The sequence below is a fragment of the Rhinichthys klamathensis genome, unplaced genomic scaffold (assembly GCF_029890125.1).
Source record: "Rhinichthys klamathensis goyatoka isolate OS25496 unplaced genomic scaffold, OSU_Roscu_1.1 h1tg000654l_1, whole genome shotgun sequence".
In the NCBI taxonomy this organism is placed as follows: Eukaryota; Metazoa; Chordata; class Actinopteri; order Cypriniformes; family Leuciscidae; genus Rhinichthys; species Rhinichthys klamathensis.
Window position 1 is genome coordinate 435,559 of NW_026607098.1, and position 27,784 is coordinate 463,342.

At 38.7% G+C, this 27,784-nt stretch overlaps 1 protein-coding gene across 4 annotated transcripts; it reads left to right on the forward strand.

The window, feature by feature from the left end:
* The first annotated feature begins 2,511 nt into the window (after positions 1-2,511).
* trak2 (trafficking protein, kinesin binding 2) lies at positions 2,512-27,308 on the forward strand. Of its 4 annotated transcripts, XM_056241543.1 has the most exons (16): positions 2,512-2,699; positions 7,168-7,317; positions 13,038-13,094; positions 14,647-14,723; positions 14,808-14,924; positions 16,154-16,363; positions 16,438-16,516; positions 18,002-18,132; positions 18,689-18,763; positions 19,910-20,047; positions 20,795-20,874; positions 20,975-21,154; positions 22,548-22,843; positions 24,085-24,570; positions 24,656-24,755; positions 26,475-27,308. In XM_056241543.1, the coding sequence occupies exons 1-16, from the start codon at positions 2,645-2,647 to the stop codon at positions 27,244-27,246; spliced, it is 3,003 nt and encodes a 1,000-aa protein (XP_056097518.1). In that variant the 5' UTR covers positions 2,512-2,644; the 3' UTR covers positions 27,247-27,308. The 4 variants fall into 4 exon arrangements, with proteins under 4 accessions (XP_056097518.1, XP_056097519.1, XP_056097520.1 ...); XM_056241544.1 differs by lacking the exon at positions 13,038-13,094; XM_056241545.1 differs by lacking the exons at positions 2,512-2,699; positions 7,168-7,317 and adding an exon at positions 8,691-8,760.
* Positions 27,309-27,784: the final 476 nt, after the last annotated feature.

Consider the following 27,784-nt stretch of genomic DNA (forward strand, 5'->3'; position numbering starts at 1 on the left):
GCAGCAAATCATCATATCAGGATGATTTCTGAAGGATCATGTGACACTGAAGACTGGAGTAATGATGCTGAAAATTCAGCTTTACATCACAGGAATACATTACATTTTACAATTTTACAGTTGTAATAATATTTCACATTTATACTGTATTATCTGACTGTTTGTTTACTGTTTGATAACAGATTTAACAACTAAAAAGCTAAAAATTAATTTGTTTATATAACATTTTGATTCATTTAATGATGCCGTGCATTAATGGCAAGAATTGCAGTAACAGACATCATGCCTCATGTGTTTGACTTTAATAGTTTCCTTACAGTCATATTTCAGACTTAAACGTGAGCCCTCTGATCTCTCACGTGATTTTTGTTTTAGTTTGTAGGCTAACCGTTATATGATTGCAGATAGGGGAGATTGATGAACAGATGCTAATGGAGGTTTATTATTGACGGTTCTCCTCACCCTTAAGCGAACCGAGAGGCTGAGATGAGAATGGGACGTCGTGTAATGACTTATTTCAGGTGTCATTTAGATGGAGTTTGCAGTCATGCTGGTATAATTTGAGCGGCGGCTCTCATGAGCTGTGCATTAACATCCGGATCAGACACAATCCTGAGGAGCGTCTGAACAGCAGAACCACACCTTCACAAATATACATTTCCTTTTGGGATGCGTCAATAAAAGGACAGTCTGATGTGTTGATATGCTTGTTTTTTTAATCCAGTGATGCTGGTTTTGCATTGAGTCAGACTCGAGTTGAGATTATTAATAACCCAGTGACCGTCTGAGGCTTTGGAATATCTGTTTCCTGTAATGGTCTGGTCAGACATTGTGGGCATGAGGCTCGATCGATATTAAAAGAACAGAGGTTGTCATCACGATCTCTGCACTTCCCAAGTAACAGTAACTTCCTGAAGAAAGACAAAAAGAGGAAGAACATAAATATCGTTGTTGGGAATTATTTGACAGAAAGGCCTTGCATAGCTGCTTTATCTCCTGACTATAACAAGAGAATAAATCAAGTTTTCAGGTTGAATAAATACTGGAGTTTTGTGGGAAACGAGAGGGACGGTCCAACACTGAGGATTAAGTTAGGATCCTGTTCTGAGGATTAGTTGGAAATGAAAGCAGAAGAGATGGTCAGTACGGAGTAGTTTATGTAATAAGTTACAAAATTTACATTTCTATTTGCATTTTCACTTTTGTTTGCAGTATGACATGTCTGTACACAAAAACACATTTTAGTTTAATATAAAATATATAGCCTATATCACGGTTTCCTTAAATAGTAAGAGCACAACAATATTTTCAACATTGATAATAATCAGAAATGTTTCTTGACCAGCATATTAGAATATTGATTTCTGAAGGATCAAGGATTTAAATTGTAATATATTTCACATTTATACTGTATTAATTTGATCATTATATGGTGAATCTTCTTTTTAAAACATAAAAATAATCTTACTGATTCGCTCTATGAATCACCTGCTACAAACCTCAAACTGAAGGATGTCTAAATGATGTGATTATATAATATACTTCTCTCTCTGTTATCTTAATTAGTACATTTTTGTAAGCACTAGTTTTGAGTCTCTTCTTTCATCCGTTATAGAACCAAACCTTGTTTCCCGAATGATTCCCGTGTTCTGTAAACCTCATCATGTACACTTCTATGGGATTTTCTTCTCTCCAGACTTCAAGACAGGAAGCTCATGTGTGCTCCTTTAAACCGTTCTGGAGCCTTTCATTTTCTGAACAACAGGAAGTGGCCCTCACCCCCCCTCTGTGGCCTGTCCTGAGGAAAACAGTCACGCTTTAGAGACAGTCGTCCCAAAAACTAAGACACTAAAGTCAATCAGTGTCACTGCATTCATTAGATAAGAAAATACTAATTAAGTCCAATCTGCACTCATAACTATGTATATGTTACACTATCATAATAATAATTAGTAGTAGTAGTAGTAGTCGTTTTTATTAATAAATAGCAATAATGACAGTAATAATACTTTAATAATCGCAAAATGTGAAACACAAAAATTGAAAAAAAAAAACCAAAACAAAGTGTACATTATGAATATAAAAATCATAATCATAATATTCAATCATTATTGTTGCTGTTGTTATTCATAAATGCATATTTTTATGTAATGATATTTTGGTTATTGGCTCATTTTCTTTTAATAAAACGAATTAAATTGGTTCTGGATGTCATGTATTGTACTTTAACATAAAAATTTCAAAAAGTATCAGTCATAAAAAAAATCTAAAATTGTAAGGTACGACTGAAGCCTTCCCCACAGCTCTCCACATGACATAATGGTTCAAATGTTAGCCTTGAGTCTCTCGCTCTTCACACACATGCTTGCTGAAGCGGAGAGATAATCTGCCGAACAGCTGGAGGAGAAACACTGAAATGTCAGCAGAGAGAGAATGAGGAGTGTGAAAACACACATGTGCGTATGATTATTACTGTAAATGTCATGGTATTTTCTGTGTCTTTCAGGATAGGCTGGAGTCTCCAAATCTCCATGGTGTCTTGATGCAAAACAGGATGTGACATCAGCAGCCTTCACGTCTTCTGCTCGTGCGGTTTGGGCATGAGTGAGAAGCCCCGCCCTCATTCGCCAACTGACCAATCAGAATGTTCGAGGTGAAGCCCATGAGCGTTGAGAAGAAGGACACAGCTGCGGGAACAGGTGTGTGTGTGAGTGTGAGACACAGAAAGAGGAAGTCACATCAGGCTAAGTTACTACAGTAAACTGCTCCACTGAACCACATATTCACCCAACCGGAAATATGTTACAGAGCAACAAAAAAAGGAAGATAGGGAAATTAGACTTAAAGGGCTCATGACATGATAAAAATCAAACGTGCCTCGATCTTTTAAAATATAAGAGGTCTTTGTATTAGAAGAGATGTTGCTGAATTTAACAGCACATGAATTAAAAAGGAAAAAAAGATGTGTATGGATAAATCATTTATGATACTGCAATATTCCATAAAAAAAAAAATTATTTCATGGTGACTTTAACCTGTCTGTTTAAACGGCTCGCTTGCATCTCTGTAGAGACTTCAGAGGAATCCCAGAGTTTTTCGTTTTTAATGGCGTCCCAGATCGCGTCTGAGGATTATGTGTTTGTTCGGAGCATTTGACTGCAGATTGTCTTGTAAACGAGGACAGTTTAATGGAGAGTTCGCAAAAAGAAACATTTATTGAAAGATGAAGCAGCAACTGTATTGGATCTGACAGTAGCTACATAGCTTTGTCTGTAAATTATGGTTTTATATGGATAATGTTTTCAAAACACTTACTCGCGCAGTAGTGAGTGGGCGTTGATACTTTTTTCTTATGCGATAACATTAGCCAATTATAACAGTGGCCATTTACTGACGAGCCAGAGCTTTTCAGAGAGAGGGGCAGAACGAGGGTTAAAAATAAACATTTTTGCAAATATATTACTTATATACTCAAGGAACATATTGAAATAACAATACAAATCCATATAATTTCCCCTTTAATTTTAAAATCAATGCAACATTTCCAACCTGTCCAATATGTGATATGAGAATTTATCATTGATTGTGGTTTTGCTGGTAGACATTTATTGTTAAATTGTGTATTTTTGTCTTGTGTTGTTCAGGCTGAATGTGTGTACTTGAATGTTTATCATTATTGTAGTTTAAAGTGCGTCATGTAATTGCTCTGAGTTATTTCAGGATAGATTTAGCATCTGGGATTGTCAGATTTAATTACTAACTTAAGCTCAGGGTGTTCAGGTGATTTTACCACAGAACATATTTTCACCCCTCCATCAGTTTGAAACAATGTTGTGACATAATTTCTTTCCACCGCAAAATGATGATATAGACAAATTTACAGATCAAATGCAAGCTTTTTAACTAAAGACTTTATATACGTGTTACACTAGAAATAATCTTAACATTTCTGTTTTTAAACAGTTAAGCAGTTTATGCCATACTTAAGTATAATTATTAATGATTATTTATTATTATATATATTATATACACTCACCGGCCACTTTATTAGGTACACCTGTCCAACTGCTCGTTAACACTTAATTTATATGGCAGCCAATCACATGGCGGCAACTCAGTGCATTTAGGCATGTAGACATGGTCAAGACAATCTCCTGCAGTTCAAACCGAGCATCAGTATGGGGAAGAAAGTTGATTTGAGTGACTTTGAACGTGGCATGATTGTTGGTGCCAGAAGGGCTGGTCTGAGTATTTAAGAAACTGCTAATCTACTGGGATTTTCACGCACAACCATCTCTAGGGTTTACAGAGAATGGTCCGAAAAAGAAAAAACATCCAGTGAGCGGCAGTTCTGTGGGCGGAAATGCCTTGTTGATGCCAGAGGTCAGAGGAGAATGGCCAGACTGGTTCGAGCTGATAGAAGGGCAACAGTGACTGAAATAACCACTCGTTACAACCGAGGTATGCAGCAAAGCATTTGTGAAGCCACAACACGCACAACCTTGAGGCGGATGGGCTACAACAGCAGAAGACTCCACCGGGTACCACTCATCTCCACTACAAATAGGAAAAAGAGGCTACAATTTGGAAAAGCTCACCAAAATTGAACAGTTGAAGACTGGAAAAATGTTGCCTGGTCTGATGAGTCTCGATTTCTGTTGAGACATTCAGATGTTAGAGTCAGAATTTGGCGTAAACAGAATGAGAACATGGAACCATCATGCCTTGTTACCACTGTGCAGGCTGGTGGTGGTGGTGTAATGGTGTGGGGGATGTTTTCCTGGCACACTTTAGGCCCCTTAGTGCCAATTGGGCATCGTTTAAATGCCACGGCCTACCTGAGCATTGTTTCTGACCATGTCCATCCCTTTATGGCCACCATGTACCCATCCTCTGATGGCTACTTCCACCATGTCACAAAGCTCTAATCATTTCAAATTGGTTTCTTGAACATGACAATGAGTTCACTGTACTAAAATGGCCTCCACAGTCACCAGATCTCAACCCAATAGAGCATCTTTGGGATGTGGTGGAACGGGAGATTCGCATCATGGATGTGCAGCCGACAAATCTGCGGCAACTGTGTGATGCCATCATGTCAATATGGACCAAACTCCCTGAGGAATGCTTCCAGCACCTTGTTGAATCTATGCCACGAAGAATTGAGGCAGTTCTGAAGGCAAAAGGGGGTCCAACCCGTTACTAGCATGGGGTACCTAATAAAGTGGCCGGTGAGTGTACATACATATACTATATTATATACAGATAATTGTGTATATAATTAAGTGTTGTTAATATTATTATAAAAATTAATTATTAACAATTAGGCTAAGTAACATTTCTAGTCATTCGTGAACATAAGTTTTTAAAAATAATTTTTACTCGAGAAATTTCTATATTTTAGTGCTTGACATAACTTGGAAAATGTATATTCTTTATGAAAATGTTCATGACTTCCATGTTTAACCAGACTGAGAGAAAATAAATGATAGTTGTTGAGGGAACAAATTAAAATAATGAATAAAAATGTTTTCTAGCTTATTTTAAAGTTGTTTTGTCTCATTTTTAAATCGTATAAAGCCATCTTGCGGTGGCCGCCCGGGTTGAGAACCTTCTCTAGAATGATTGCAGGCTCTGCATAGCTCATTTTTATTAATTTTCAAGAAACTAATGTAGTAATTGACCTGAAAAAAATCACATCATACTTTTAATTATAAATTTATAAATTATCAATTTTGGGATTCTTTGTAAGGATATGCTGAGCGGCAGGTGGAGAAACACAAGGTTTGGTGAATGAACTTTTCCACATACACATTCCTAGACTGAGCGGAACAAGTTTCTGATCACCCGATAGGCATCACTGACATGTAAACGTGGATGGTCATTTGCTGTGGCATCTAGGGATTGGCCAGAATGATTAATTTGTCATGGCACAGAAAAACATGATACAGAATAATTATACAATGCTTCCTCATCGCAGACTAATGAACTAGTCATTTAGTAAATCCATTGAGTAATTAATTATGAAAATTTCATGTTTTGCACATTCTTCATTACGCCACAAAGTTGCAGAAGATCTAAGCGGTCTGTGGAGGGAGTATCGTATGGAAGCTTGTTTCCGCCACAGAATGAAAAAAAAAAGGTAATTGCGACTTTTTATCCCGCAATTCTGACTATATTTCTCAGAATTGCGTGATATAAAATCGCAATTGCGTGTTATAAACTCAGAATTGCGAGATATAAAGTCAGAATTAATTGATATAAAATCGCAATTGCGTGTTATAAAGTCAGAATTGCGAGATATAAAGTCAGAATTAATTGATATAAAGTCGCAATTGCAGGTTATAAAGTCAGAATTGCGAGATATAAAGTCGCAATTACGTGTTGTAAAGTCAGAATTACGTGAAATAAAGTCGCACTTGCGTGTTATAAAGTCAGAATTGCGAGATATAAAGTCGCAATTACGTGTTGTAAAGTCAGAATTACGTGAAATAAAGTCGCAATTGCGTGTTATAAAGTCAGAATTGCGAGATATAAAGTCGCAATTGCGTGTTTTAAAGTCAGAATTGCGAGATATAAACTATTCTGAGGGGAAAAAGTTAGTCTTTTTCCCCCCTTAGAATTGGCCTGATAACTCGCAATTGCGAGTTTATATCTCACAATTCTGAGAAAAGATGTCAGAATTTCGAGATATAAACTTGCAATTATGTGTTATAAAGTCAGAATTGCGAGATGTAAACTCGCAGTTGTAAGAAAAAAAGTCAGAATTGTGAGATAAAAAGTCGCAATTCTGTCTTTTTTTCCCGCAATTGCGACTTTATTTCTCATAATTGCGACTTTATATCTCGCAATTGCGACTTTATTTCTCACAATTCTAACTTCATATCTCGCAATTGTGAGATAAAAAGTCGCAATTATTTTTATTTTTTTTATTCAGTGGCGGAAACAAGCTTCCATAGTATCGACTATTGAGTTCTAAAAGTTATTTTTTTATCTCAACAGATCAAGGAAGTTATGTTTCCTCATAATATGGCCAAGTGTATCCTGACTTGAATGAACAGCAGATGGCGTGCATGGTGGATTCAAAATGTGCAACCGTGTCTCTTCTGACCTGTGAAGTACATTGAACCCCTGATTGAATCTGAGTTATTTCTGTGTGTCCTGTAGATGAGGGCAGTAAGGTGTGTGACGAGGGTGTCAGCAGGGATTCGCTGTATCTCTACGAGGGACAGGACTGGGTTATCTCCCCCTCCTGCTCTCCTGAGGAACCCAGCGCCATCTCACCCATGCTGGCTGAGGAAACTTTCCGATACATGAGTAAGTCACTCTGAGTGTGTGTTTGCAGCCAAACACGTGTGCATGACTGTTTGGTTGCTACGTCTGTCAGGATTGCCATTGTTGAGGAAGCTAACCGCTGGTGATCTTCAGGCATTTTTGAACAAAAAATGTTACGTTTTGTTTTTTAAGGATGTTCTACTTCATTGGAATGGTACGAAGCTTGGTAACGTTTTTGCCACTTTCTTGTGTTAACACAAAAAAAGAAAAACAACATGGACATGATTCAAAAAGGTTAGATGGCCTGAAATAAATTAGTCACACTTGTCCTTCTCATGGTCAAAAATGACTGCATTGGAAATGAATGGGAATCGAATTTCATCTAGTGGAAACGTTTGGTACTGCACCCACATAAGATCTTACTGAAAGCTAATATTCTCAGACATCCTCAAATATGGAACATAACTTTAGATTATGGCCTTGATTTACTTGCAGATTTAGAGCAAAACATGTTTTGGAAAATATATATTTCATATAAAAATTAAAAATAGTATTTCTGTGCATTTTTCAGAACAATAAACTCTTATATATTTTTTAAACATTAAGTTATTTATTATTATTTTTTTACTTGTTTCACTTCGGCAATAATCTGCCAAGTTTCTTCTTTCTTCAAGTCTGTGCTCTAAAGCATTTAAGATTTAACATTTAAGAAATGTCATTTTGGTCTATGCTCAAATAGTTGTTAACAGGTAATAAATGGATTATAACTGCTGCATAAATATAATTTACTACCATAAAATACAAAATATGAAATAATATTATCGTACATTATTATTGTTGTACAGTTTGTTTCTCCTAGAGTTTTATAATTCATTTAAAAAGAGTAAATAATTCATGTTGGCCTTACTCCATAGACGATTTAAACCTTTTAAAAAGGATCGTTTACATGAGTTGCCAGAACAAACCGATTCCTTAAAATCAATCAAACTTTCCAATGTTACACATGGGAGAGGGGGAACTTTAGGACATGTTTGTTTTTTAACTTCAGCTCTGCTATAAAGCTGTGTGTGACACAAATCTTTATTACTCAATACTTACTGTATTACTTATTACTTGTAATACTTATATGGTATCAGAATAATTATTGTATAGTTGCTTTGTATCGGGACACCTCGGGGGAAAGTGGCTTGTTACTGGCAAATCTACATTATCTCAAATCTACTGCTGAGCTGAAACATGTAGTTAAGTTAGTTGCATTTGCTTTTGACGGCCCCACACGGTTGCGCGCGCGTGCGTGTGTGTGTGTGCCCGTCCCTGGCAAGGGCACAGGAATTCAGTGTGGTCAGGTCTCTTAAGTGCAGCTGACAGCGTCACGGGGCGGGAGGGAGAGGGGCAGATGGATGGATGGATGAATAGAGAGAGAAGAGGTCATGCCGGTGCTAAACATACAATATGAGGAGCTCTATGATCAATGTGCTGCAGAAGGTGAGACGATATCGGGATTTGTACATTTTGTGTGTGTGTGTGAGCGTGTTGTTTTATTTTGCAGTATTTGTGCTGCTTACAGACACTACAGGACTTCTGACAGGAATTCAAGGTCATCTATAACGGACAGGGCACGTGGGGTGAACTCGGCGTGTGTGTTTCTGACAGTATGAATGCAGTATGTGTTGTGTCCGTCTGTTTGCGTAGTTGCATACAGGCATTGTTAAATGCTTCCTTTGAATTGCTGTGGCAGTTTTGTTGATGGTGTGTGCTGGCTCGATTCTGCATTGAGTACATGAAGTGAGAGAGCTCGCGTATCTCTGAGTCTCTGAGATAAGCCAAGTGTGCTGATGTCATCTTTGAGAGTTGTGCTGATGTCATCTTTGAGAGTTCATGTTGTGCTGATGTCATCTTTGAGAGTTCATGTTGTGCTGATGTCATCTTTAAGCTGACAGACATGACATGTGACATGCTTTGTGTGTTTCCTGCGGGATTTAAAGGGATACTCCACTTTTTTTGGAAATAGGCTCATTTTACAACTCCCCCAGAGTTAAACTGTTGAGTTTTACCATTTTTGAATCCATTCAGCCGATCTCCGGTTCTGGCGGTACCACTTTTAGCATAGCTTAGCATACATCATTGATAGTGGACACGATATTAGCATTTCTAAAAAAAACAATGACCAAAGAGTTTCGATATTTTTCCTATTTAAAACTTGACTCTTCTGTGGTTACATCGTGCACTAAGACCGACGGAAAATGTAAAGTTGTGATTTTCTAGGCTGGTATAGCTAGGAACTATACTCTCATTCCTGCGTAATAATCAAGAAACTTTACTGCCGTACCATGAGTGCAGCAGGCGTAATGATATGACGCAGCGCCTGAAAATAGGCCACCTTCCGTCAACACAACGGAACTATTTTCAGGCGCTGCGTCATATCATTACGCCTGCTGCACTCATGGTACGGCAGTAAAGTTTCTTGATTATTACGGAGGAATGAGAGTGTAGTTAACTACAGAAGAGTCAAGTTTTAAATAGGAAAAATATCGAAACTCTTTGGTCATTGTTTTTTTTGGGAAATGCTAATGGTCTTGTCCACTTCAATGATGTATGCTAAGCTATGCTAAAAGTGGTACCGCCAGAACCGGAGATCGGCTGAATGGATTCAAAAACGGTAAAACTCAACAGTTTAACTCTGGGGGAGTTGTAAAATGAGCCTATTTCCAAAAAAAGTGGAGTATCCCTTTAAACTTGTCCATGATACTACATACTAAATTAGCTCTGTTTCAAAACCTAGTGTGCCTACATGGGAGTCATGGAAGTTGCTGTCATAAAACCTCAGAAGTAGCCAACAATGAAAATGCATGGGAGACTCAACTTAGTTGATTTAAATTGAGTTTAACATTAGCAACACTTAATATTTATTTTTTTGCACATACTGTTGCTTACACAGATACATTCATTGTCTTTAAATTGCACATTGTTTGGATGACAACACTGGCCAGGATGTGGAATAACAATTTAGTAAATAATGGGTTAAAATTCATCTTTTTTTAGTATTTTTATTTTCATCCGATTAATCAAATAATTTTAAGTCTATTGTTTCAAAGCAGCTTTAAATAAAAGCATGATGTTAATGCTTTTAATATTTTAATATCTCCATTAAGTTGTATTTGGCTGATGAGTATATAGTGTATAAATAGTATATAGCGAGTACATTTATATGTACAACATTATATATAGACCTGTGCAATAATATAGTTTGCAAATTGCGAAGATATAAATATTCACGGTGCCAATAATTAATAATCAAAGAAATAATCAACAGATTAATCGATTTAATAAAACAGTTGTTAGTTACAGGCCTGCATGCAATAGTCGTTCGTTGATATAATCTATTTTTATTTATGCTGAACTAATTCTTTTGTTATTGATACTTTTCATATGTATTTTTTAAATGCAAATTGTATTTAAGTTTATCTCGCTTCGTTTTTTTCGCTGAAATTTTTGCAGTGCTTGTCCTTTCGATGAAGGATGTGTGTGATGCCAAATAAACCGAATCAGACTTCATGTTGAAAGCACTCCTGTGATGACTTGAAATTCTGCTCACTAAGTTTTGAAACAGTTTTTTTTTAAAAATATTATTATGTGACTGTATCTTTAACTACACAAACATCAGAGATATGTCTAATTGCAGAGCCGCAGTGCCAGGCCAGCTGTCTCAGACCAGAAGTCAGCTGACGATCTCCTAACACACTCCCTCCACTAACCCTAACCTCACTACAACTTTCAACTCCACCCTAGCAAATAGCTAACCTCACCCCATCACTAACCCTACTCTTAATGAGGCTATAACCTCCAGTCTGAGACAGCTGGCCTGTACTAGTGCGGCTGTCCTGAAACAGTCATGCTCTGTGGCTCTGCTATTGAAACATCAAGTCAGTGGGTTCAGCGATAAACCATGTGTACGTGCTAGAGCACTAATGAGTGTATATGTGGGTATAGGGGAGCTCTGAAAAGAGGAGCACACAGCCAGAGTCCTGCTGAGACTTTTTGCCCTAGTTTCTCACAGCTGGATGATGATGTGATGCTAAGAATAACCCGAGAGGGGGCAGATGGAGGCTATTTCAGGTTTATAAACGGAGGGCTGAACATGAGAGTGCATGAACAAGAGCTCAATGTCATATTTATAGAGGGACAGACATAATAGAAGAACCTAGTACACCATTTACTAAGGTCTTGATGAAAATTGAACATTTATTTCATAACCATGGATAGCTCATTACCATGTTTTAATTAATGTAAGACTATATAAACAGTATTGCTGCTATTGCAGGTGCATATATATATAAAAAAACTTGATTCCTGACTCACTTCATAGACTGTATTGTATGAATCAACTAGCAATTTTCACAAAAATACCATAGTCGTTACAGTACATTTTTCGTATAGGAGATCAGCCAATTTAGTATGTGCGTATGCAATTAAAGCTTATCTAATTAAAGTCAAATCAGATTCCTTTTATATCTGTAATAGGCAATATTTTATATATTTCAGTTTTAATTTTAATTTGAAAGTTTTAATAATTTTATGTGGTTTTGTCATTTTTAATTATTTTTAATATTTCTGTTTTAGCTGTATTTTTATTCCAATTGTTCGCTAATTTTAGCACTTAAACTTAAAATACTAACTGCATTAAATGGGGTTTTCATCTAATATTTATATTTTATTTGATTTAATTTCAGCTTTTTAATAGTTTTTAGTTAACCGTTTATTATTAGTTAACATTAACAACACGGGTAAAAGGATGACGGCTCATTCGAGATTCCAGGTCAAACGTCCGCGTTGCAGTGTTATTGTGTTGTGCTCTGTCATTGTTGTTCGCTTATGCAAAAATCCCAGAGCTCTCAAATTTGTGGCAAACAGTTTTGCCAGGGCCGCTGTGATATTGATCGTGGAAGTGAACTGGGCGGACTGACACACCTGATGTCTCACTGGAGATCAAAGTTCTCCTTGTGTCTGATTACTAATGCGTCACTTATTGCTGAGGTTCATGACACTGTTATACAACAGTTTATATGTGTACATCTGAACTAGACCGAGCGGATCAGAGCATCTGTGGCTGGACTGGAGAGTCATGATGAGTGTTTATGAGGTTTATTTGGTGTGTGTGTGTGTGTGTGTGTTTGGGTCGGGATAGAGGTATGAGTTGATGTCAGTGAAGTAGTGTCATGATTGTCAGGATGCTTCAGTTGAGTGAAGAGTTCCCAGCTCACCATCTCACATCAGGTAAGGGTGTGTGTGAGTGAGAGGACAACCGACTAGTGGGGACATTTTACTGGTCCTCACTAGTTAAAGGCTAATAAATCAGCCAAAACATGTTTTTCTTTAAATCTAGTGTTTCGCACGTGTGTCTGTGAGGGGTTTGGGGTTGAGTTAGGCCATAGAAAATATCATGAACCTGATATAAAATCAATGGAAGTCTTATGCATTGTCCTCACTAATATAGTGAAACCTTTGTGTGTTTAAACCTAACCTAATGAGAATGCATTTATTTTAATTCAGGATTGCTCACGGGACAGTGACTGCTGTCAGGTGCTTCATTATTCCTCTTTTATCCCCCTCTCTCCCTCTTTCTTTCTCCGCTGGTGATGGTGTCTCATTTTCACCCTCGCTGGATGTTTATATAATACTTCTCTCTCTCTTCCTTCCCTTCTTCTGTCCTTACCCTCTCTCTCTCTCTCGTTCTCGTTCTCTTTCTCTCGTTCCTTCTGCAGCATTTCTAGCTGTTGGCTCCTCTTATCCCCATAATGGCTCTAACAGCCTCTCTAAAGGTAACCCAGTCCTTCATCTGTCTATATTCCACTCTTCTGTCATCTATTCTTACAGAATGCCTGTCCATCCTAGTTTCTGCTTCTATTTTCGAGCTAGTATTTGACCTCGGACAACCAGCATGTGTTGTGTAGTCTGGTGTGTTAAATACTGCAGTCTGCCATCTAAACTCGCATTAAAGGGGTCATATGAAAAACGGTATATAAAACTTATTTAATATGTAAACATCTCTGTTATTTACAACTCAAAACTCCCTCTCCATTCCACCAGGAACATCTATTGAAACTAAGCTGAACTATGAGCACATTAACATAAGAACACCTACATTCACACATGAACACCTATTTGGTATTTACAACTTGGCATTGTTACTCATTTCATGTGTGAAGAGGTTAGCCAATCACAGATCTGTAATAGGTCTAATTTACATAAAGCCTTAAAGGTACAGGAGTCAAATCATGTTGCAGCAAGCAATTTATCTATCAATGCTGAATGTGAAAATTGCAAAAATTTGCAATTTTGAGCAAACATCTATAGATACCAGGTGGTCGACAACATGTCTTGCTGTTGTGTAATCTGTCGGGGACAACCAGGTTTCATTGATTATCGATTTATTGCATTGCAGCTGGTTTGGACACAGGTTCTTGCACAGTTGAGGAAATTAAAAGGAAACCCTGTTAAATAACATTTGGTGCAACTTTGACAAAAATTATTACTTAGCCTTAAAACGTCTAGAAAATGACCCCTTTAAAGTTCTAGTGTTTATACTCAGTAGAGAGCAGTACATCTGTAGTGGAGAGTAAACTCTCTTTAGATTTCGATCTATGTCACTCACTACGGTTCATAAGTTTGAGTTTTTGTAGGATTGTTTGGTATTTTCTCTTCTGCTCACCAGGGGTGCATTTATTTGATCAAAAATACAGTAAAACAGTAATATTGTAAAATATTATTAGAATAAAATATATGAGAATGGAAAACGGTAAATTTTAAAACTGTAATTTATTCCTGTGTTCAAAGCTGAATTTTCAGCATCATTACTCCCGTCTTCAGTGTCACATGATCCTTCAGAAATCATGATTTGCTGCTCGTTAAACAATTCTGATTATTATTATCAATGTTGAAAACAGGTAACATTATAAATGTCTTTACTGTCACTTTTGATCAATTTAATGCATCCTTGCTAAAAAATTAAAATAGTAATTTCTCTCTCTCAAAAAAAAGTGTGTAGTGCATGCAATTAATAGTGAATCTGAATGGAAATGTTTTTGAATCCACTTTGGGTTTGTGCATGACATCACTGCAGTGTGTGTGTGTGTGTGGTGCATGTGTAGAGCTTGCCATATGGCGTGTGGGTGTTCCTACACCTTCCTATTTTGGTTTGTCTTGCCGAGAGAGAAAAAATTACTTTTTTTTTTTTTCTATTTATTTATAGAAAGAAACTATTTATTTCCCCGTGCACCGCTAGTGTAGTTGCCAGTATTTGTAGGATTTCTTTTGATGCATGAAGTGTTATTTTGTTTGTGTGACTCTTTGCCTGTCTCTCTCTCTCTGTAGTCCTCAGCGCTGAGCGGGTGGAGCAGATGACCAAGACCTACAATGACATCGACGTGGTCACACACCTCCTGGCTGAAGTGAGTGATGTGACCATTCAGCAAACTGTGATAAAATGCTTTGTCTAGTTTGCTTTTGATCGGCATTACGATGTCGTCCCGCAGAGGGATCGTGATCTGGAATTGGCCGCACGGATTGGTCAGTCTCTCCTGCAGAGGAACCATGTGCTACAGGAGCGAAACGAATCTCTGGAGGAGCAGCTAGCACAGGCTGTAGACCAGGTACAACACGCTATCACATGAAAAATTGAGGCTAAACGTGTACAAGTAGGATTTCCACAATGCGGAAAACATGGACGAAATCACAGAATCCAGTCATTAAATGGAATTTAAAGTATAATGCAGAATGTCGTTGAATTTGGAATAATTTGAATGAATAAATCAAGAGTAGGGTAATTGCGACTGAATATGGACGGGTGTCTAATAATAAATAAAAGTGAATAATAAACCGCAAAAAGACTGCTATTGAAATATGAAATCTGTATGTTCTGCGTGTCTCTGTGTTAAATTGTTCATGTTTTATGCATTTATTTGATTAACACCATTTTTGACAGTAAATTTGTATTATAAATCATAAATCCAGAAAAATTAAAAGACGGCACAGAATTTCAGACAAAATGAAAGATTTCATAGGGCCTTATTATTGAAAAAATATAGGGATGCACGATATATCGGCCACCATATCAGTGTCGGCCAATATATGTTCATTTTTAATGTTGTTATTATCGGCCCGATAAGAAAATTTGGCCGATATATATTAAAGCTATTTATATATATATATATATATATATATATATATTTATTATTAAAATAATGGATTATTTACTTCAGCTGATGGTTTTAAATTGCTTAAAATATGATTGGAATCACTTCAAAAACAGAAAATACTGCTAAGTGCAACATGTGCTGCTCAAGTCATATAGGCTACATAAAATTATGATGAGAACATCATTATAATTGTGTGCTTGGGACATGCTTTTAATGGTGAGACTTTTGTTTTTGTTATCATGCTCTCAAAAATGATATACAAATTTGGATTTAGATTTATCGGCCAATATATTGTTTATCAGCTTTTAAAAATAAAGAATTATCAGTATCGGTGAAAATCCTCATATTGTGGCTAAAAAAAATAATTGATTAGATGTGTTTTTGATCATTCAAATTGAATTAAATCATTAAAATGGAACCCAGGAAAGTTAAAAGGAGGGGGGGAGGGGGAGGGGGAGGGGGGGGGGGGGACTAATTTGGGAAAAACAAAATGGAATTTACAAAAAATAAAAGAGATTTCATAGGGTCCTAAAAATTTTATTTTGCTTGTACAATTTGACAACAACTTATTAAAAGTTTAAGTTTTCATTCAATTAATTAGATATGCTTTTTGTTAACTAAAACCGATTTCATAGTGGCCTATATAAGCTACAGTTTTATACTCGGTTTTCTCTCTGTATCAGGTTCATCAGCTTCAGCATGAGTTGGCGAAGAAGGATGAGCTCCTCCGGATGGTTGCGAGCGCCAGCGAGGAGAGCGAGACCGACTCCAGCTGCTCCACGCCGCTACGCCACCCCGGGCCCTCGGGGGCCGCTCTCGCCCTCAGCCAGCTGGAGGCCCTTCAGTCCAAACTCCAGGAGCTGGAGGACGAGAACCTCTCGCTGAGATCTGAGGTGCGGCACGGGCTCTGCCTGATGTTTCAGGAGCTGAAGGGTTTGACGAAAGCGTGACCTCTGATGTTTTACAGGCCTGTCACCTGAAGAAGGAGACCTTCACTTATGAGGAGAAAGAACAGCAGCTGGTGAACGACTGCGTTAAAGAGCTACGTGAGTATTTCCAAGCTCCAAATCAACTTCAACGACTCTGTATACTGTCTACATCAGCAGCATCATAAACCAAATTAAACCTCATTCATGGGCAATAAATTTGTCTGCCATTTGGATGTTTTACGTCTTACAAACTGGTCAGTGGATGAGACTGAATATTTAGTACCAATATTTGCTAAAAAAAAACCTCCTCATATGTCAGATTTATGTGTGTATATAATATATATGCTTACGTTTGCTCTGCTTACGTTATTGCAGTGGCGTTCTTAATGTTTGAGACTCGGCATTCGAATGCGCTGTGATTTTGTTCGGAATACTTGTAATGCACATATTTAAGGGGTACTTCACCTCTGGAAAGATTAATCTGTATTTAAAATGGGTCATTTATGTAGAAGAAATGTGAAATTATTTTTGAATTTGGAGCTTTCTAGACTGAGAAAAGCCAGAAAATGTACTTTTGGCTTATGTGGATGAAAGACAACAACTCCCAGAATGCACTTGCTTCGCTGCCCTAGGAGGCCACGCCTACCGGTAACAGAGCGCAGTAGTTAAACAACAAGTCTAGGCTACTAGTGAGTCTCCGTGATGAGTCTGCCCGGGATTTCGAGATCGCCCAAAATGTCCGGGATTCGGCTTTTGCGTTCTACAGTTGCCATTCATCATGTTTACTGTGGCGAGCAGGACGAGTGAGGGCCGCGGGAGAACGGCGCGAGGCCGGTGGTGTGATTACTGATGAGCGACACCTGTGAGACGCACCGGTCTCGTGTCTCTCACGGAGGAGCGGGAAATTTCTTAGCAATGTTAAAACGCACATCAACCGATCACTTATTTAGCGTTCATGTAAATACTACATTCAGATTCACCAATCGGAATGAATTCAGTTAGATTGAAACAAAAGGTTTGCATGTAAACAATGAATGGCGACTGCAGAAAGCAAAAGCTGAATCCCGGACATCGACGGCCGGACATGTCCGGGAAAAAGAGGATGGTAACCCCTACTACTCAGCTTTCTCCACAGAACAAGAGCCTGCTAGCTTAGCATCCAAAAAAAGATGGCTGACACTATGTGTGCATTCTGTGAGTGAGATCCCACCCTCTATGGGCGGGTCGAAAACATGCGGGACAGCCCCTACTGTAGTCTTTAGCCTCTGGCCAAAAAATCCTCCGATGACGCAAAATGACGATTTTTTCCAGACAAAAAATACATAAATCTCTCGTCTCAGCGGGATATGAGGGTGGAAAGCATGGTAATTCGAAAATACTACAGGTTTTCTTCTAATACAAAGCTTAATGCTAAATCCTGAAGTATCCCTTTAACGATTATGTGAATCGTATTGCAACGTTTAGGGTTCATATAAACAAACTTTCAGAATATGAAATCAGATTGGATTCATTCGGATCGACAGAAACGAGTGCATGGAAACATACTATAGACTGTGATGTAGGCTATTTTCGAGTTGTTTATTCAGTGTGTTTGTTTAACAGGTGAGTCGAACAGTCAGATGGTGTCACTGACGGACGAGCTCTCCCTGAAGAACGAGGATTTAATGAGACATCAGGAGGAGATCGCCCAACTCCTCACACAGATCGTAGAGCTCCAGCACAGAGTCAAAGAGGTCCGCATACATCACGCCACATTTACACTACTCTTCAGAGGTTTGGGGTCAGCGGGAGGGTTTTTTTTTTTTTTAAAGAATACATTTATTCAGCAAGGATGCATTAAAATGATCAAAAGTGACAGACATTTATAATTTTACAAAAGTTTCCTATTTAAAATAAATACTGTTCTTTTGAACTTTCTATTCATCAAAATATCCTGAAATGTATCACGGTTTTCCACAAAAATATGAAGCGGCACAACTGTTTTAACATTGATAATGATAAGAGCAGCAACTGAACATATTAGAGTGACTTCTGAAGGATCATGTGACACTGAAGACTGGAGTAATGATGCTGGAAATTCAGCTTTGATCACAGGAATAAATTACATTTTACAATATTTTCAAACAGAAAACAGTTCAGTTGTAGTAATATTTAACAATTTTACTGTTTTTACTGTATTTTTGATTAAATAAATGCCGCCATGGTGAGCAGAAGAGACTTCTTTCAAAAAAAATGTTTTGAACAATAGTGTATGTTGATGTATAATTGTGTATCTCTTGGTTTTCTCAGTTGGCGCTAGAGAAAGAAGAGCTGAGAATTCACCTTCAAGCCTCAAAGGAAGCACAACGGCAACTTACGGCTGAGGTAAAGCTACACACACATACTGAGGTAAAGCTACACACACATACTGAGGTAAAGCTACACACACATATTGAGGTAAAGCTCCACACACATACTGAGGTAAAGCTACACACACATACTGATGTAAAGCTACACACACATACTGAGGTAAAGCTACACACACATACTGAGGTAGAGCTACACACACATACTGAGGTAAAGCTACACACACATACTGAGGTAAAGCTACACACACATACTGAGGTAAAGCTACACACACATACTGATGTAAAGAACCGTAAGCCAAACCGTCTGCAAATCTGGATTTAGACCGATCACTCTGTTTAAAAAGCCCTGTTTTAAGGGCCTTGTTTGGATTAATCCGCTTGATTTAAGGTCTTAAAGCATTTTAAATATCAGTTTTACAGCAAAGCAGCTTAGTCACTGTGATTTAGAAAAGGCCATAAACTCATTCATTCATGTGGTGTGTTTGTCTTATCATTGCACTTCAGCTGAACTTATGAAATATGACAGTAGAGGCTGGCGTGTTATAATGCGTCACAGGACAGTGTTAGTTAATAACTTCACTGGAAGTATTATGGCAAGAATGTCTTTAATCTTTTTGTATATCAGCATATCGAACTCTCTCTCGTTTTTTGAGGCAATATATTGTCCCAGAAATAATTGCGATCAATATTATTACTGTCATTTTAAGACCATTTTGTCTCACTGATATAATGATGACGATATAAGAGCATAATAATGCAAGTGCATCATAAATAAATAAATCTAGGAATGCGCATGAGTACCAGCAATGTGCGATCATGAAAATGTGTACGATCCTGTGACTTAAAACAAAAGAAATATGTATTTTTCTCATTTTGTCTGATTGATTATGGCATTTTGGGTGGAAACTTGAGGTCTGATAAGTTAAGGTCGGGATGGTATGCAGTCAAGACTGGCTAAAACATTGGTGACATTCATTCTTACTGTATGTTAACAAACAACGAGCATGTAAACACGATGGGCAATGTCGAGTTCCTCAAAAATAATCAAAGTCATGTCCATATATCGTAGTCATTTTTCATGACAGGCCTACTCTGCTGTGTTATGAGGCATACCAGCTGACTACGGAAAATAAACATCGGTCTGTGTGTGTGTGTGTGTTAGCTTAAGGAGCTGTCCGACAGAAATGCAGAGTGTGTGGGAATGTTGCATGAGTCTCAGGAGGAGATTAAGGAGCTGCGCAGTAAGAACACCCCGTCTGCAGGCCTGCGCAGACACCTGTCTTATGGACTCTATCCCATGGTGAGAAACACAGATCTCTTGCTCCACACCTCCATCTCTCTCACACATTTCTTCTTTTACAATCACATCTGTTCTTAAAAGAAACTTATTCAGTAACCTGCACATGCTAAGCATTATAATACCCATTGCAATCTGTTGTATACATTTTTATTTGGTTGTGGGCTTTTTTTATTTCATTATATTAGTATTATTAATATAATATTTTTGTTTCCCATTTTATTTAGTTTTGTTTTGTTTTTTGTGATTGCTTTGTTTTATTTTGTTTCATTTAGTTTTTGTTGTCTTTTTCATTGTATTTATTTATTTAGTTTTTGTTAGTTTTATTTTATTTCTCGTTTAATTTTAGTTTTTGTTTTGCTTTGTTTTCATTTTATTTTTGTATGTTTTATTTAATTTAGTTTTTTGTTTTATTTTGTTTAGTTATTTTTTTTTTTTTTTTTTTTTTTTTTTTTTTTTTGCTTTGTTTTTTTAATTTTTCTTTTCATTCTATTTAATTTAATTCTGTTTTTTTTTGTTTGTTTTTTGGGGGGGTTTTGCTTTGTTTTTTTATTTTATTTAGTTTTTTCATTTGTTTAATTTAATTCCATTTTTCTATTTTATTTTATTTTGTATTTTATTTCTCTCTCTTTTTTTTTTGTTCTTGTTTTATTTGATTTCATTTCATTTAGTTTGTTTTGTTTTTATTGTCTCAGTCTCTTTGGGTTAACAGATTATATAATCATTGCTTCTTCTTTTTTTGTCCTTTAGGATTCTTTGGCAGCTGAGATTGAAGGTACTATGAGGCGAGAGTTGAGTGTAGATGAAGAAATCGCCTTTGAGGACCAGAGGTGACACTCACAATTCTCCCTTACACACACGTCACGTTTCCGTAGCCATGTGGTCCTTCAGCAGTACTGACCTTTGACCCCGTCTGCTCTCTGTTTGAAGGTCGACCCATAAGCGTGTGTTCCAGACGGTACAGTCAGTGAACCGGGCCGTGATGAGAGCGGCTGCCGCTGTGCCTCCGATCCCTGGATCCGCTCGCAGCGGCGTGATCATGACACCAGTGCCCTATCTATCACACACACACAACACAGAGGAAGAAGCTGGAGATGTGGACCGCACCAAGTGAGTGAGACTGGAGGATGTATTTATACTAGGGCTGTCAAATAAAAATTCGTATTTTGAATATTTGTCGAATTAAAAAAAAAAAACACACACATTCGAATTTTTGATGTGTCAAGACAAGAGCTTCGACTGTAAAAGGTCAAGAGGCGCGTGAGACATGACGATGATGTAACTTGATGATGTTGGTTTGTTTTTGTAAGCGTATCCAGTATACAGCAGGTGCGGCTGCGTTGGTCATTTTTAGTTTTTGACGAACAATATGTAGATGTAGTGAGTAGAAGTGGATTGTTTCTGAGTTTGCTATTTTGTAGTACATTATGCTGTCTGCTGAAGCGTGTTTTCTCAGGTTACTGATGCATTTAAACATTTTATGCACTATTGTAACCTAATTTTCCTTGCATGCACATTAAGGAAATTATATTTGACCTAAGAACAATTGTTTCAATAGTTTATGCACTTTAAAAAGTGAATGTCATTCATTTAAATAAAAGATGGGATGCTTCCTGGGATGGGTTTTCTATTTGCTTATAGCGCTCGCCTGCACCCTCTTGTGGGCATAGGAGACAATACAGTACTTTTTTCTATTAACATTAAAGCTGCAGTCCGTAACTTTTTTGGGGTTAAAAATTATCCAAAATAAATGTTTGAGCAAGTACATAACCAGCCAGTGTTCAAAACTCTCTGCTTGCCTTAGCTCGATTCAAAGCGGTAAGCTTGTAATAATGTTTTTAATTCCAGTGGTACTGGTGGATATTAGCGGGAGATTCGAGCATGACTTTGCGTCTTTACATCTGTACACATAAAGAAGGAGTCTCGGCTAGTAGGCTATATTGCGTGTGAGGATGTTGGAGGTGGAGATTTATAGCCTTTTCTCACAGCACTTGATATAATTAAACTTATTAATTTGATGGCGGATCCAGAAAGGTTCAAACGACAATAACCAGCGACAACAGATTCACCCGCTGTAAAATGCAATCGGAGCCATGCGAAAACAAGGTTAATATCGGAAGGACATTAAATGTAGTCATGCAATGCTGATGTTGTTAACATTAACAATTTAAGAACAAAGTATAATTTGCACGGTTTGACGTGATATGATAATAAGCCATCGTTAGTATTAATCAGGACGATTTACTGCAATGCTTTTTTCCCCTTAGTTGGTCAGAACAAAAGTGGATGTTACTTGTTCAGATGACATTTTCCGGTGGAAATTATTAAGTTGGTCATACTTCCAAAAAGTCGAATCTGTTATTCCGAATGCCAGTATCCACACCGGCACGGCGACTGACAGCCGCACACTCCCCTCAAAACATTGGATTCATCCGCGACAGCCCTAATTTACACCCACAATGCTTTTGTGTGTTTCTGACACACGTGTGTGTGTGCGCTGCAGAGAGAACTCCCGTCGAGGTCAGCCTGGTTCTCCCGGAGGAAACGACCTGACGTCAGCCGTGAACCGTCTCTCCCTGCGGAGGCAGAACTTCGTGTGTGAGCGACAGTTCTTCCAGGCGGAGCGAGACCGGAAGCTGAAGCTGTTGGCGGAGGAGTCGGACGCCGGCGCGAGCGGGTGCAGTTCACCAATGGGAAGCACCGTCTCTTCTTTCACCAACCTATCAGAATTCTCCTTTTCCTCCAGCTGTTTCAAGACATTTCTTCCTGAAAAACTGCAGATTGTTAAACCAATGGAAGGTGAGGATAGGATAGCGTGCCTAAAAAACAGCCAGGTTTTTCTGATATCGCCATGTACTTCTTAGTTGATTATGTTCAAACAGTTAGTTAAGATAGTCAGTGTATGGACTATGAGCATTTGGATACATTTCTATTTTTATGAAAAGGGATTTTGTCATTTTTACTGTGAATTCATTAATATTAGTTAAAGGTGCTCTATGTAACTTTTCTACTAAAATGAATCCTTTTTTTATTGCCTGTGTGTGAAGGGGTTGTAATCGCACACTAAAATGATCCACTTGTCGAGTTTTGCTATTACCTCTGAAGGCCAGTATTCCTATTTCTATGTGAAGTCTCCGGGTCGGATTTACCGCGAAATCCAACGGATGTGACGTGCATGCGCCCTCCCGAGCCTCTCTCCTTATATATACAGTCTATTGTAGACGGTCAGGGAGTTACGTCCGGTTAAAGGCGCACGTTTTTCGGCTTATATCTCGGTCAATCTTTGATCAATATTCCCAAGACTCTAATCGTTCGTAGTGCTGGACGGGGCCTCGAACGAGCCCACCCCCGAGGTCCAACTCGCCCGGCTCCCCGAGTTATAGCCGTTCGAAATCGGGGGTCCCAGCGAACAGCGATCCGGTAGGGGGCATCCCCGAGGCCCGCCACTCTAGCGTTCGGGCAAGGGTTCCCCTGGGACCTCATCCCCCGAATTTGAGCTCTCTGGGTCTTTGCGTTCCGGAGATACGAGCGATTTTCTTCTGAGATCGTGACGTCACCGGCGTCCGCAATTTTGCAGCGCGTCCGATGGTTTTCTGCTAATATCTCCGCGAAAACACCACCAAAAACTATGGAACTTATATGGTTCTTTTCAGCTCGACTAGATGGTCCCAACGAGCTCGGTGCTCGCCGAATCCGTCAAGTATTCGCCGAGATATTTGCGTAATAGACGGTATTGTCTATGAGTTCGAGCACGAGCGCTCTTGTAAAATTTGGTTGCAATCTGAAACATCACCACTAGAGGCCGCTAAAAGTTACATAGAGCACCTTTAATGCATTGTTTAACTACCTGAATTTAAATAAACTAAAAGCATGTATAATTGTTAATGTTCCATCAATATAACAGTTTTCTATTGTAATACCTTTTAAAATGTCATTTATTTTTGTGATCAAAGCTGAATTTTCCGCATCATTACTCCAGTCTTCAGTGTCACATGATCCTTCAGAAATCATTCTGATATGCCGGATGTTTGTCCTTGCAGGTTCTCTGACTCTTCATCATTGGCAGCAGCTGGCTAAACCCCACCTGGCCACTATCCTAGACCCCCATCCAGGTGTAGTTACCAAAGGCTTCCGCCCTCTCCCTCAGGACAGTGTTTATCACCTGAATGACCTTGAAGAAGACGAAGACCAGGCTAAACTCTCATGGGAACATAAGAGAAAAGAGGAGGAGACACAGGCCACAAAAACAAAAGAGGATGAGGAGGAGGAAGAAGAGGAAGGAATCACATTTCACGTGCGGTCATCATCTACTCCGGAAGAGAAGACCGAGAGGAGGCGTGTCCAAAGCCCAGTTAAGGTCCCGCCCCTTCCTGCATCCCTCAGGAACTCCCCTGTGCCCATAGCAACGGTTGTGTCCTTAGCAACAGCAGTTAACCAGACAGCTTCTCCTACAGTCAGTTCTGGAGTCTCGGAATCAGCAGTTCCCCAGTTTGACCTGAATATCGGCTCTAAAGCGTCCTCTACAGGTAAACAGCTGTCACTGCAACCACCATGTGTTCGTTCCTGAATAATAATAATGCATGTTTGTTGATCACTTTTTTGTTTGTTTAGCTATAAACCCTGGGAAATATCAGAGCTCCACTTTTTCCACGTACACCTTCACTACCTGCCGGATCCTGCATCCCAGTGACAGCACACAGGTTACACACAGGTAAAACAACGACAGCCCTAATAAACCTAGTAGTTCAAGGGTGGAAGAACAACTGTTATTATTTTTGCTGTTTGGTGACATGTAAAAATGTGCAGTTTAGTGAAGTGAGCAAGCAGTGTTATAAGACCGATTCAGATTGCTAATATATATTATATAATTATTTAACTTTTTATTAACCTTTTCTCATCTGGGCTGGGCTTTCTTGTTTGTTTTTTTAATCACAAAAAAACACAAAAGTTCGATTTTTTTTTTTTGGCAAATGTAAAGGCCCTTTCACACCAAAAGTGAATTGAATAAGCCTCAGGCTGAAGGAAGTCTAAATTCACGCCTGTATAGTAGAGGGCGCCGCTCAAACAAACCTTTCAGCTGTTGCCATTCTGAATTGCAGAAGAATAGGACGCAGGAAAAGAAAGTTCAACACTTAATTCAGCAATAAAAACAAATGAATGAAACAAATGTTATGTGTATCTAGTCATTTTTGCTTATTAGTATGGTCGAATTGGATCATCAATGGTCAGCAGCAAACACATTGCTTAATAAAGTGAGATTAAATGCATAAAGTATATTTGTGTTAACATATTTAACTATTGGTTTGCTAATATTCTGAGTTTGCATTTGACTGTTTTTAATCATTCTGAGGAATGCTTAATCTGTGCATGTGAGATGAGTAAATGCCTGCTCACATTTAGTCTAGAACTACAATAAGCATCATGTTCACACACAACCGCTCTGCACTTACTCATGATTTATTATGGGAAAGCAAAGTAACTTGAATTACTTATTTGAAAAAAAGTAACTGATGTTTTGTTTTCAATTTAAAAGTAATGTGTTACTTTACTAGTTACTTGAAAATGTAATCTGATTACTTAAAGGAGTAGTTCACTTTAAAAAAAACTTTTGCTGATAATTTACTCACCCCTATGTCATCCAAGATGTCCATGTCTTTCTTTCTTCAGTCGAAAAGAAATTAAGGTTTTTGATGAAAACATTCCAGGATTTTTCTCCATATAATGCACTTTACTGGGTACCAAACGGTTCAAGGTCCAAATGACAGTTTCAGTGCAAACTGCAAACTGTTCAAATGGTTTTAAATGACACCAGACGATGAATAATGGTCTTATCAAGCGAAACGATCGCTCATTTAAAAAATAAATAACAAAGTTTAAGTTTTATAAGCTCAACTGAACAAATCTTTTTTCGAGTCATTTGATTCATTTAACGACCGAAATGAACGAATTGACTCGGAAAAAGATTTGTTCATTTTGATGAACGAGTTCGAACAGGAGAGTCACACAGAACAGAGAAAGGCGAGCATGTGAGCTTATAAAACTTAAACTTTGTTTTGTTTTTTTAAATGAGCGATCGTTTCGCTCGATAAGACCCTTATTCATCGTCTGGTGTCATTTAAAACCATTTGAACAGTTTGCAGTTTGCACTGAAACTGTCATTTGGACCTTGAACCGTTTGGTGCCCAGCAAAGTGCATTATATGGAGAAAAATCCTGGAATGTTTTCATCAAAAACCTTAATTTCTTTTCGACTGAAGAAAGAAAGACATGGACATCTTGGATGACATGGGGGTGAGTAAATTATCAGCAAAAGTTTTTTTTAAAGTGAACTAATCCTTTAACCAGGTTACTTGTAATGCGTCACCCCAACACTGGTTATGGATGGATCTGGTATGATGATTGTATTCCTGTGTTTTGTTTCTGTTCATTAGCTCTGCCTGTAGTCCTTCTGTCAGCGTTAACACCCCGAGTTCTCTCCGGACTGGTCCCAGTACTCCAGTCACACCCTGCAGGTTGAGTCTGGGTGATTGTTTCCCGGTTCGCCGGCCTGCAGCGCCCCCTGGTGGTCTCGCCAAGCTCCTGCTGGAGAAAGGCATCTCTGCTCAGGGTCCCGTCGCTGTGGCGGCACCTAAAAAGCCTCTTTCTCTCCGTCTTCTTCCCAGCACTCCTCCAAACTCCCCCTCCCACTCCCCATGCCCCTCCCCAGTGCCCTTCGACTCCCGCTCCACCTCTTCGGACAACTTTCTGGCATCCCGTCCCGCTGAGCTCTTCCTGCAAGACGTTTACGGGCTGAAACTCGGTCGTGCCTCTCGACCGGATCTCCTCAGCCCTGAACAACCCCCTCACGGCCAGTCAACCAAACCGGACCGCCACGGCGTCAAGCTCGTGGAGCATCTGCGCAAGCTAGGCTTGGATAAAAAAGTGCTCCAAGGGTCTGATGCCGATGGTGCCCATCCACAGGAGTCTGCCACCTTCCTAGCAACAGGAGGCGGCAGCTTATTGGACGGGCTTAGGCGAAATCAAAGTCTACCTGTTATGGTTGGCCGCCGTAGCGCATCCGTTTCCAGTCCGTCCTTCCCTGTCCCGCCCCCTCACCCGACTTCATTGGCCATTCCCACTCCACCATGGGGGAACCCAAACGAACCACGCCGCACACGTAGGCCCGCCTCCCTTTCTCAGGCCCCGCCCCACCTGCATAATTAATACGGATGTGGGAGGGGTCTTAGTCCATGCCATCAAAACCGTCAGTTCCCCTTCCTGCCACCCGTAAACAGACCAAAAGAAACTGAAAGACATTTAAGGTTGTTTTTAAAGCACACAAAAAAATGAAGGGAAAGTGTTGATGAAGATTTTAAAGGCCTTATCATAGCACTCAAGAGGAAATAAAGACTTCTTTTTCCCCATCTTTTATTGTTTATCTTCACCCCTTTATCCTTATTTACTCTCACTAACACTTCATCGCACTTCTGTTCTGTCCATTAACTCATGAGGCTGTGGAGTTGTGAGGTGGTGGAGAGCAGGAAGGAAGATGTACGTGTAGAAGGATGTTGAATGTTGAATGGATGGAAGGAAGGAAGTTTAAAAGAATGCTATAAAGTCCTGGGAATGTGAAGGTTTCTGTAGGTTTATTTAGAATTTTCTGTCACTTTGATTCATTGTAGTGAATCATATAAATGAGATTGAGGTGATGAACACAAACAAGAATGGAATACGGAAGTGAAATGAATGTTTGCGTCTCCAC

Bases quoted from the DNA above. Each gene is read 5' to 3' on its own strand.
- trak2 (XM_056241543.1), top strand. From the start codon at position 2,645: ATGTTCGAGGTGAAGCCCATGAGCGTTGAGAAGAAGGACACAGCTGCG. The intron at 22,844-24,084 runs GTGAGGATAGGA...TTGTCCTTGCAG, and splicing joins GATTGTTAAACCAATGGAAG to GTTCTCTGACTCTTCATCAT. The intron at 24,756-26,474 runs GTAAAACAACGA...TCTGTTCATTAG, and splicing joins AGCACACAGGTTACACACAG to CTCTGCCTGTAGTCCTTCTG.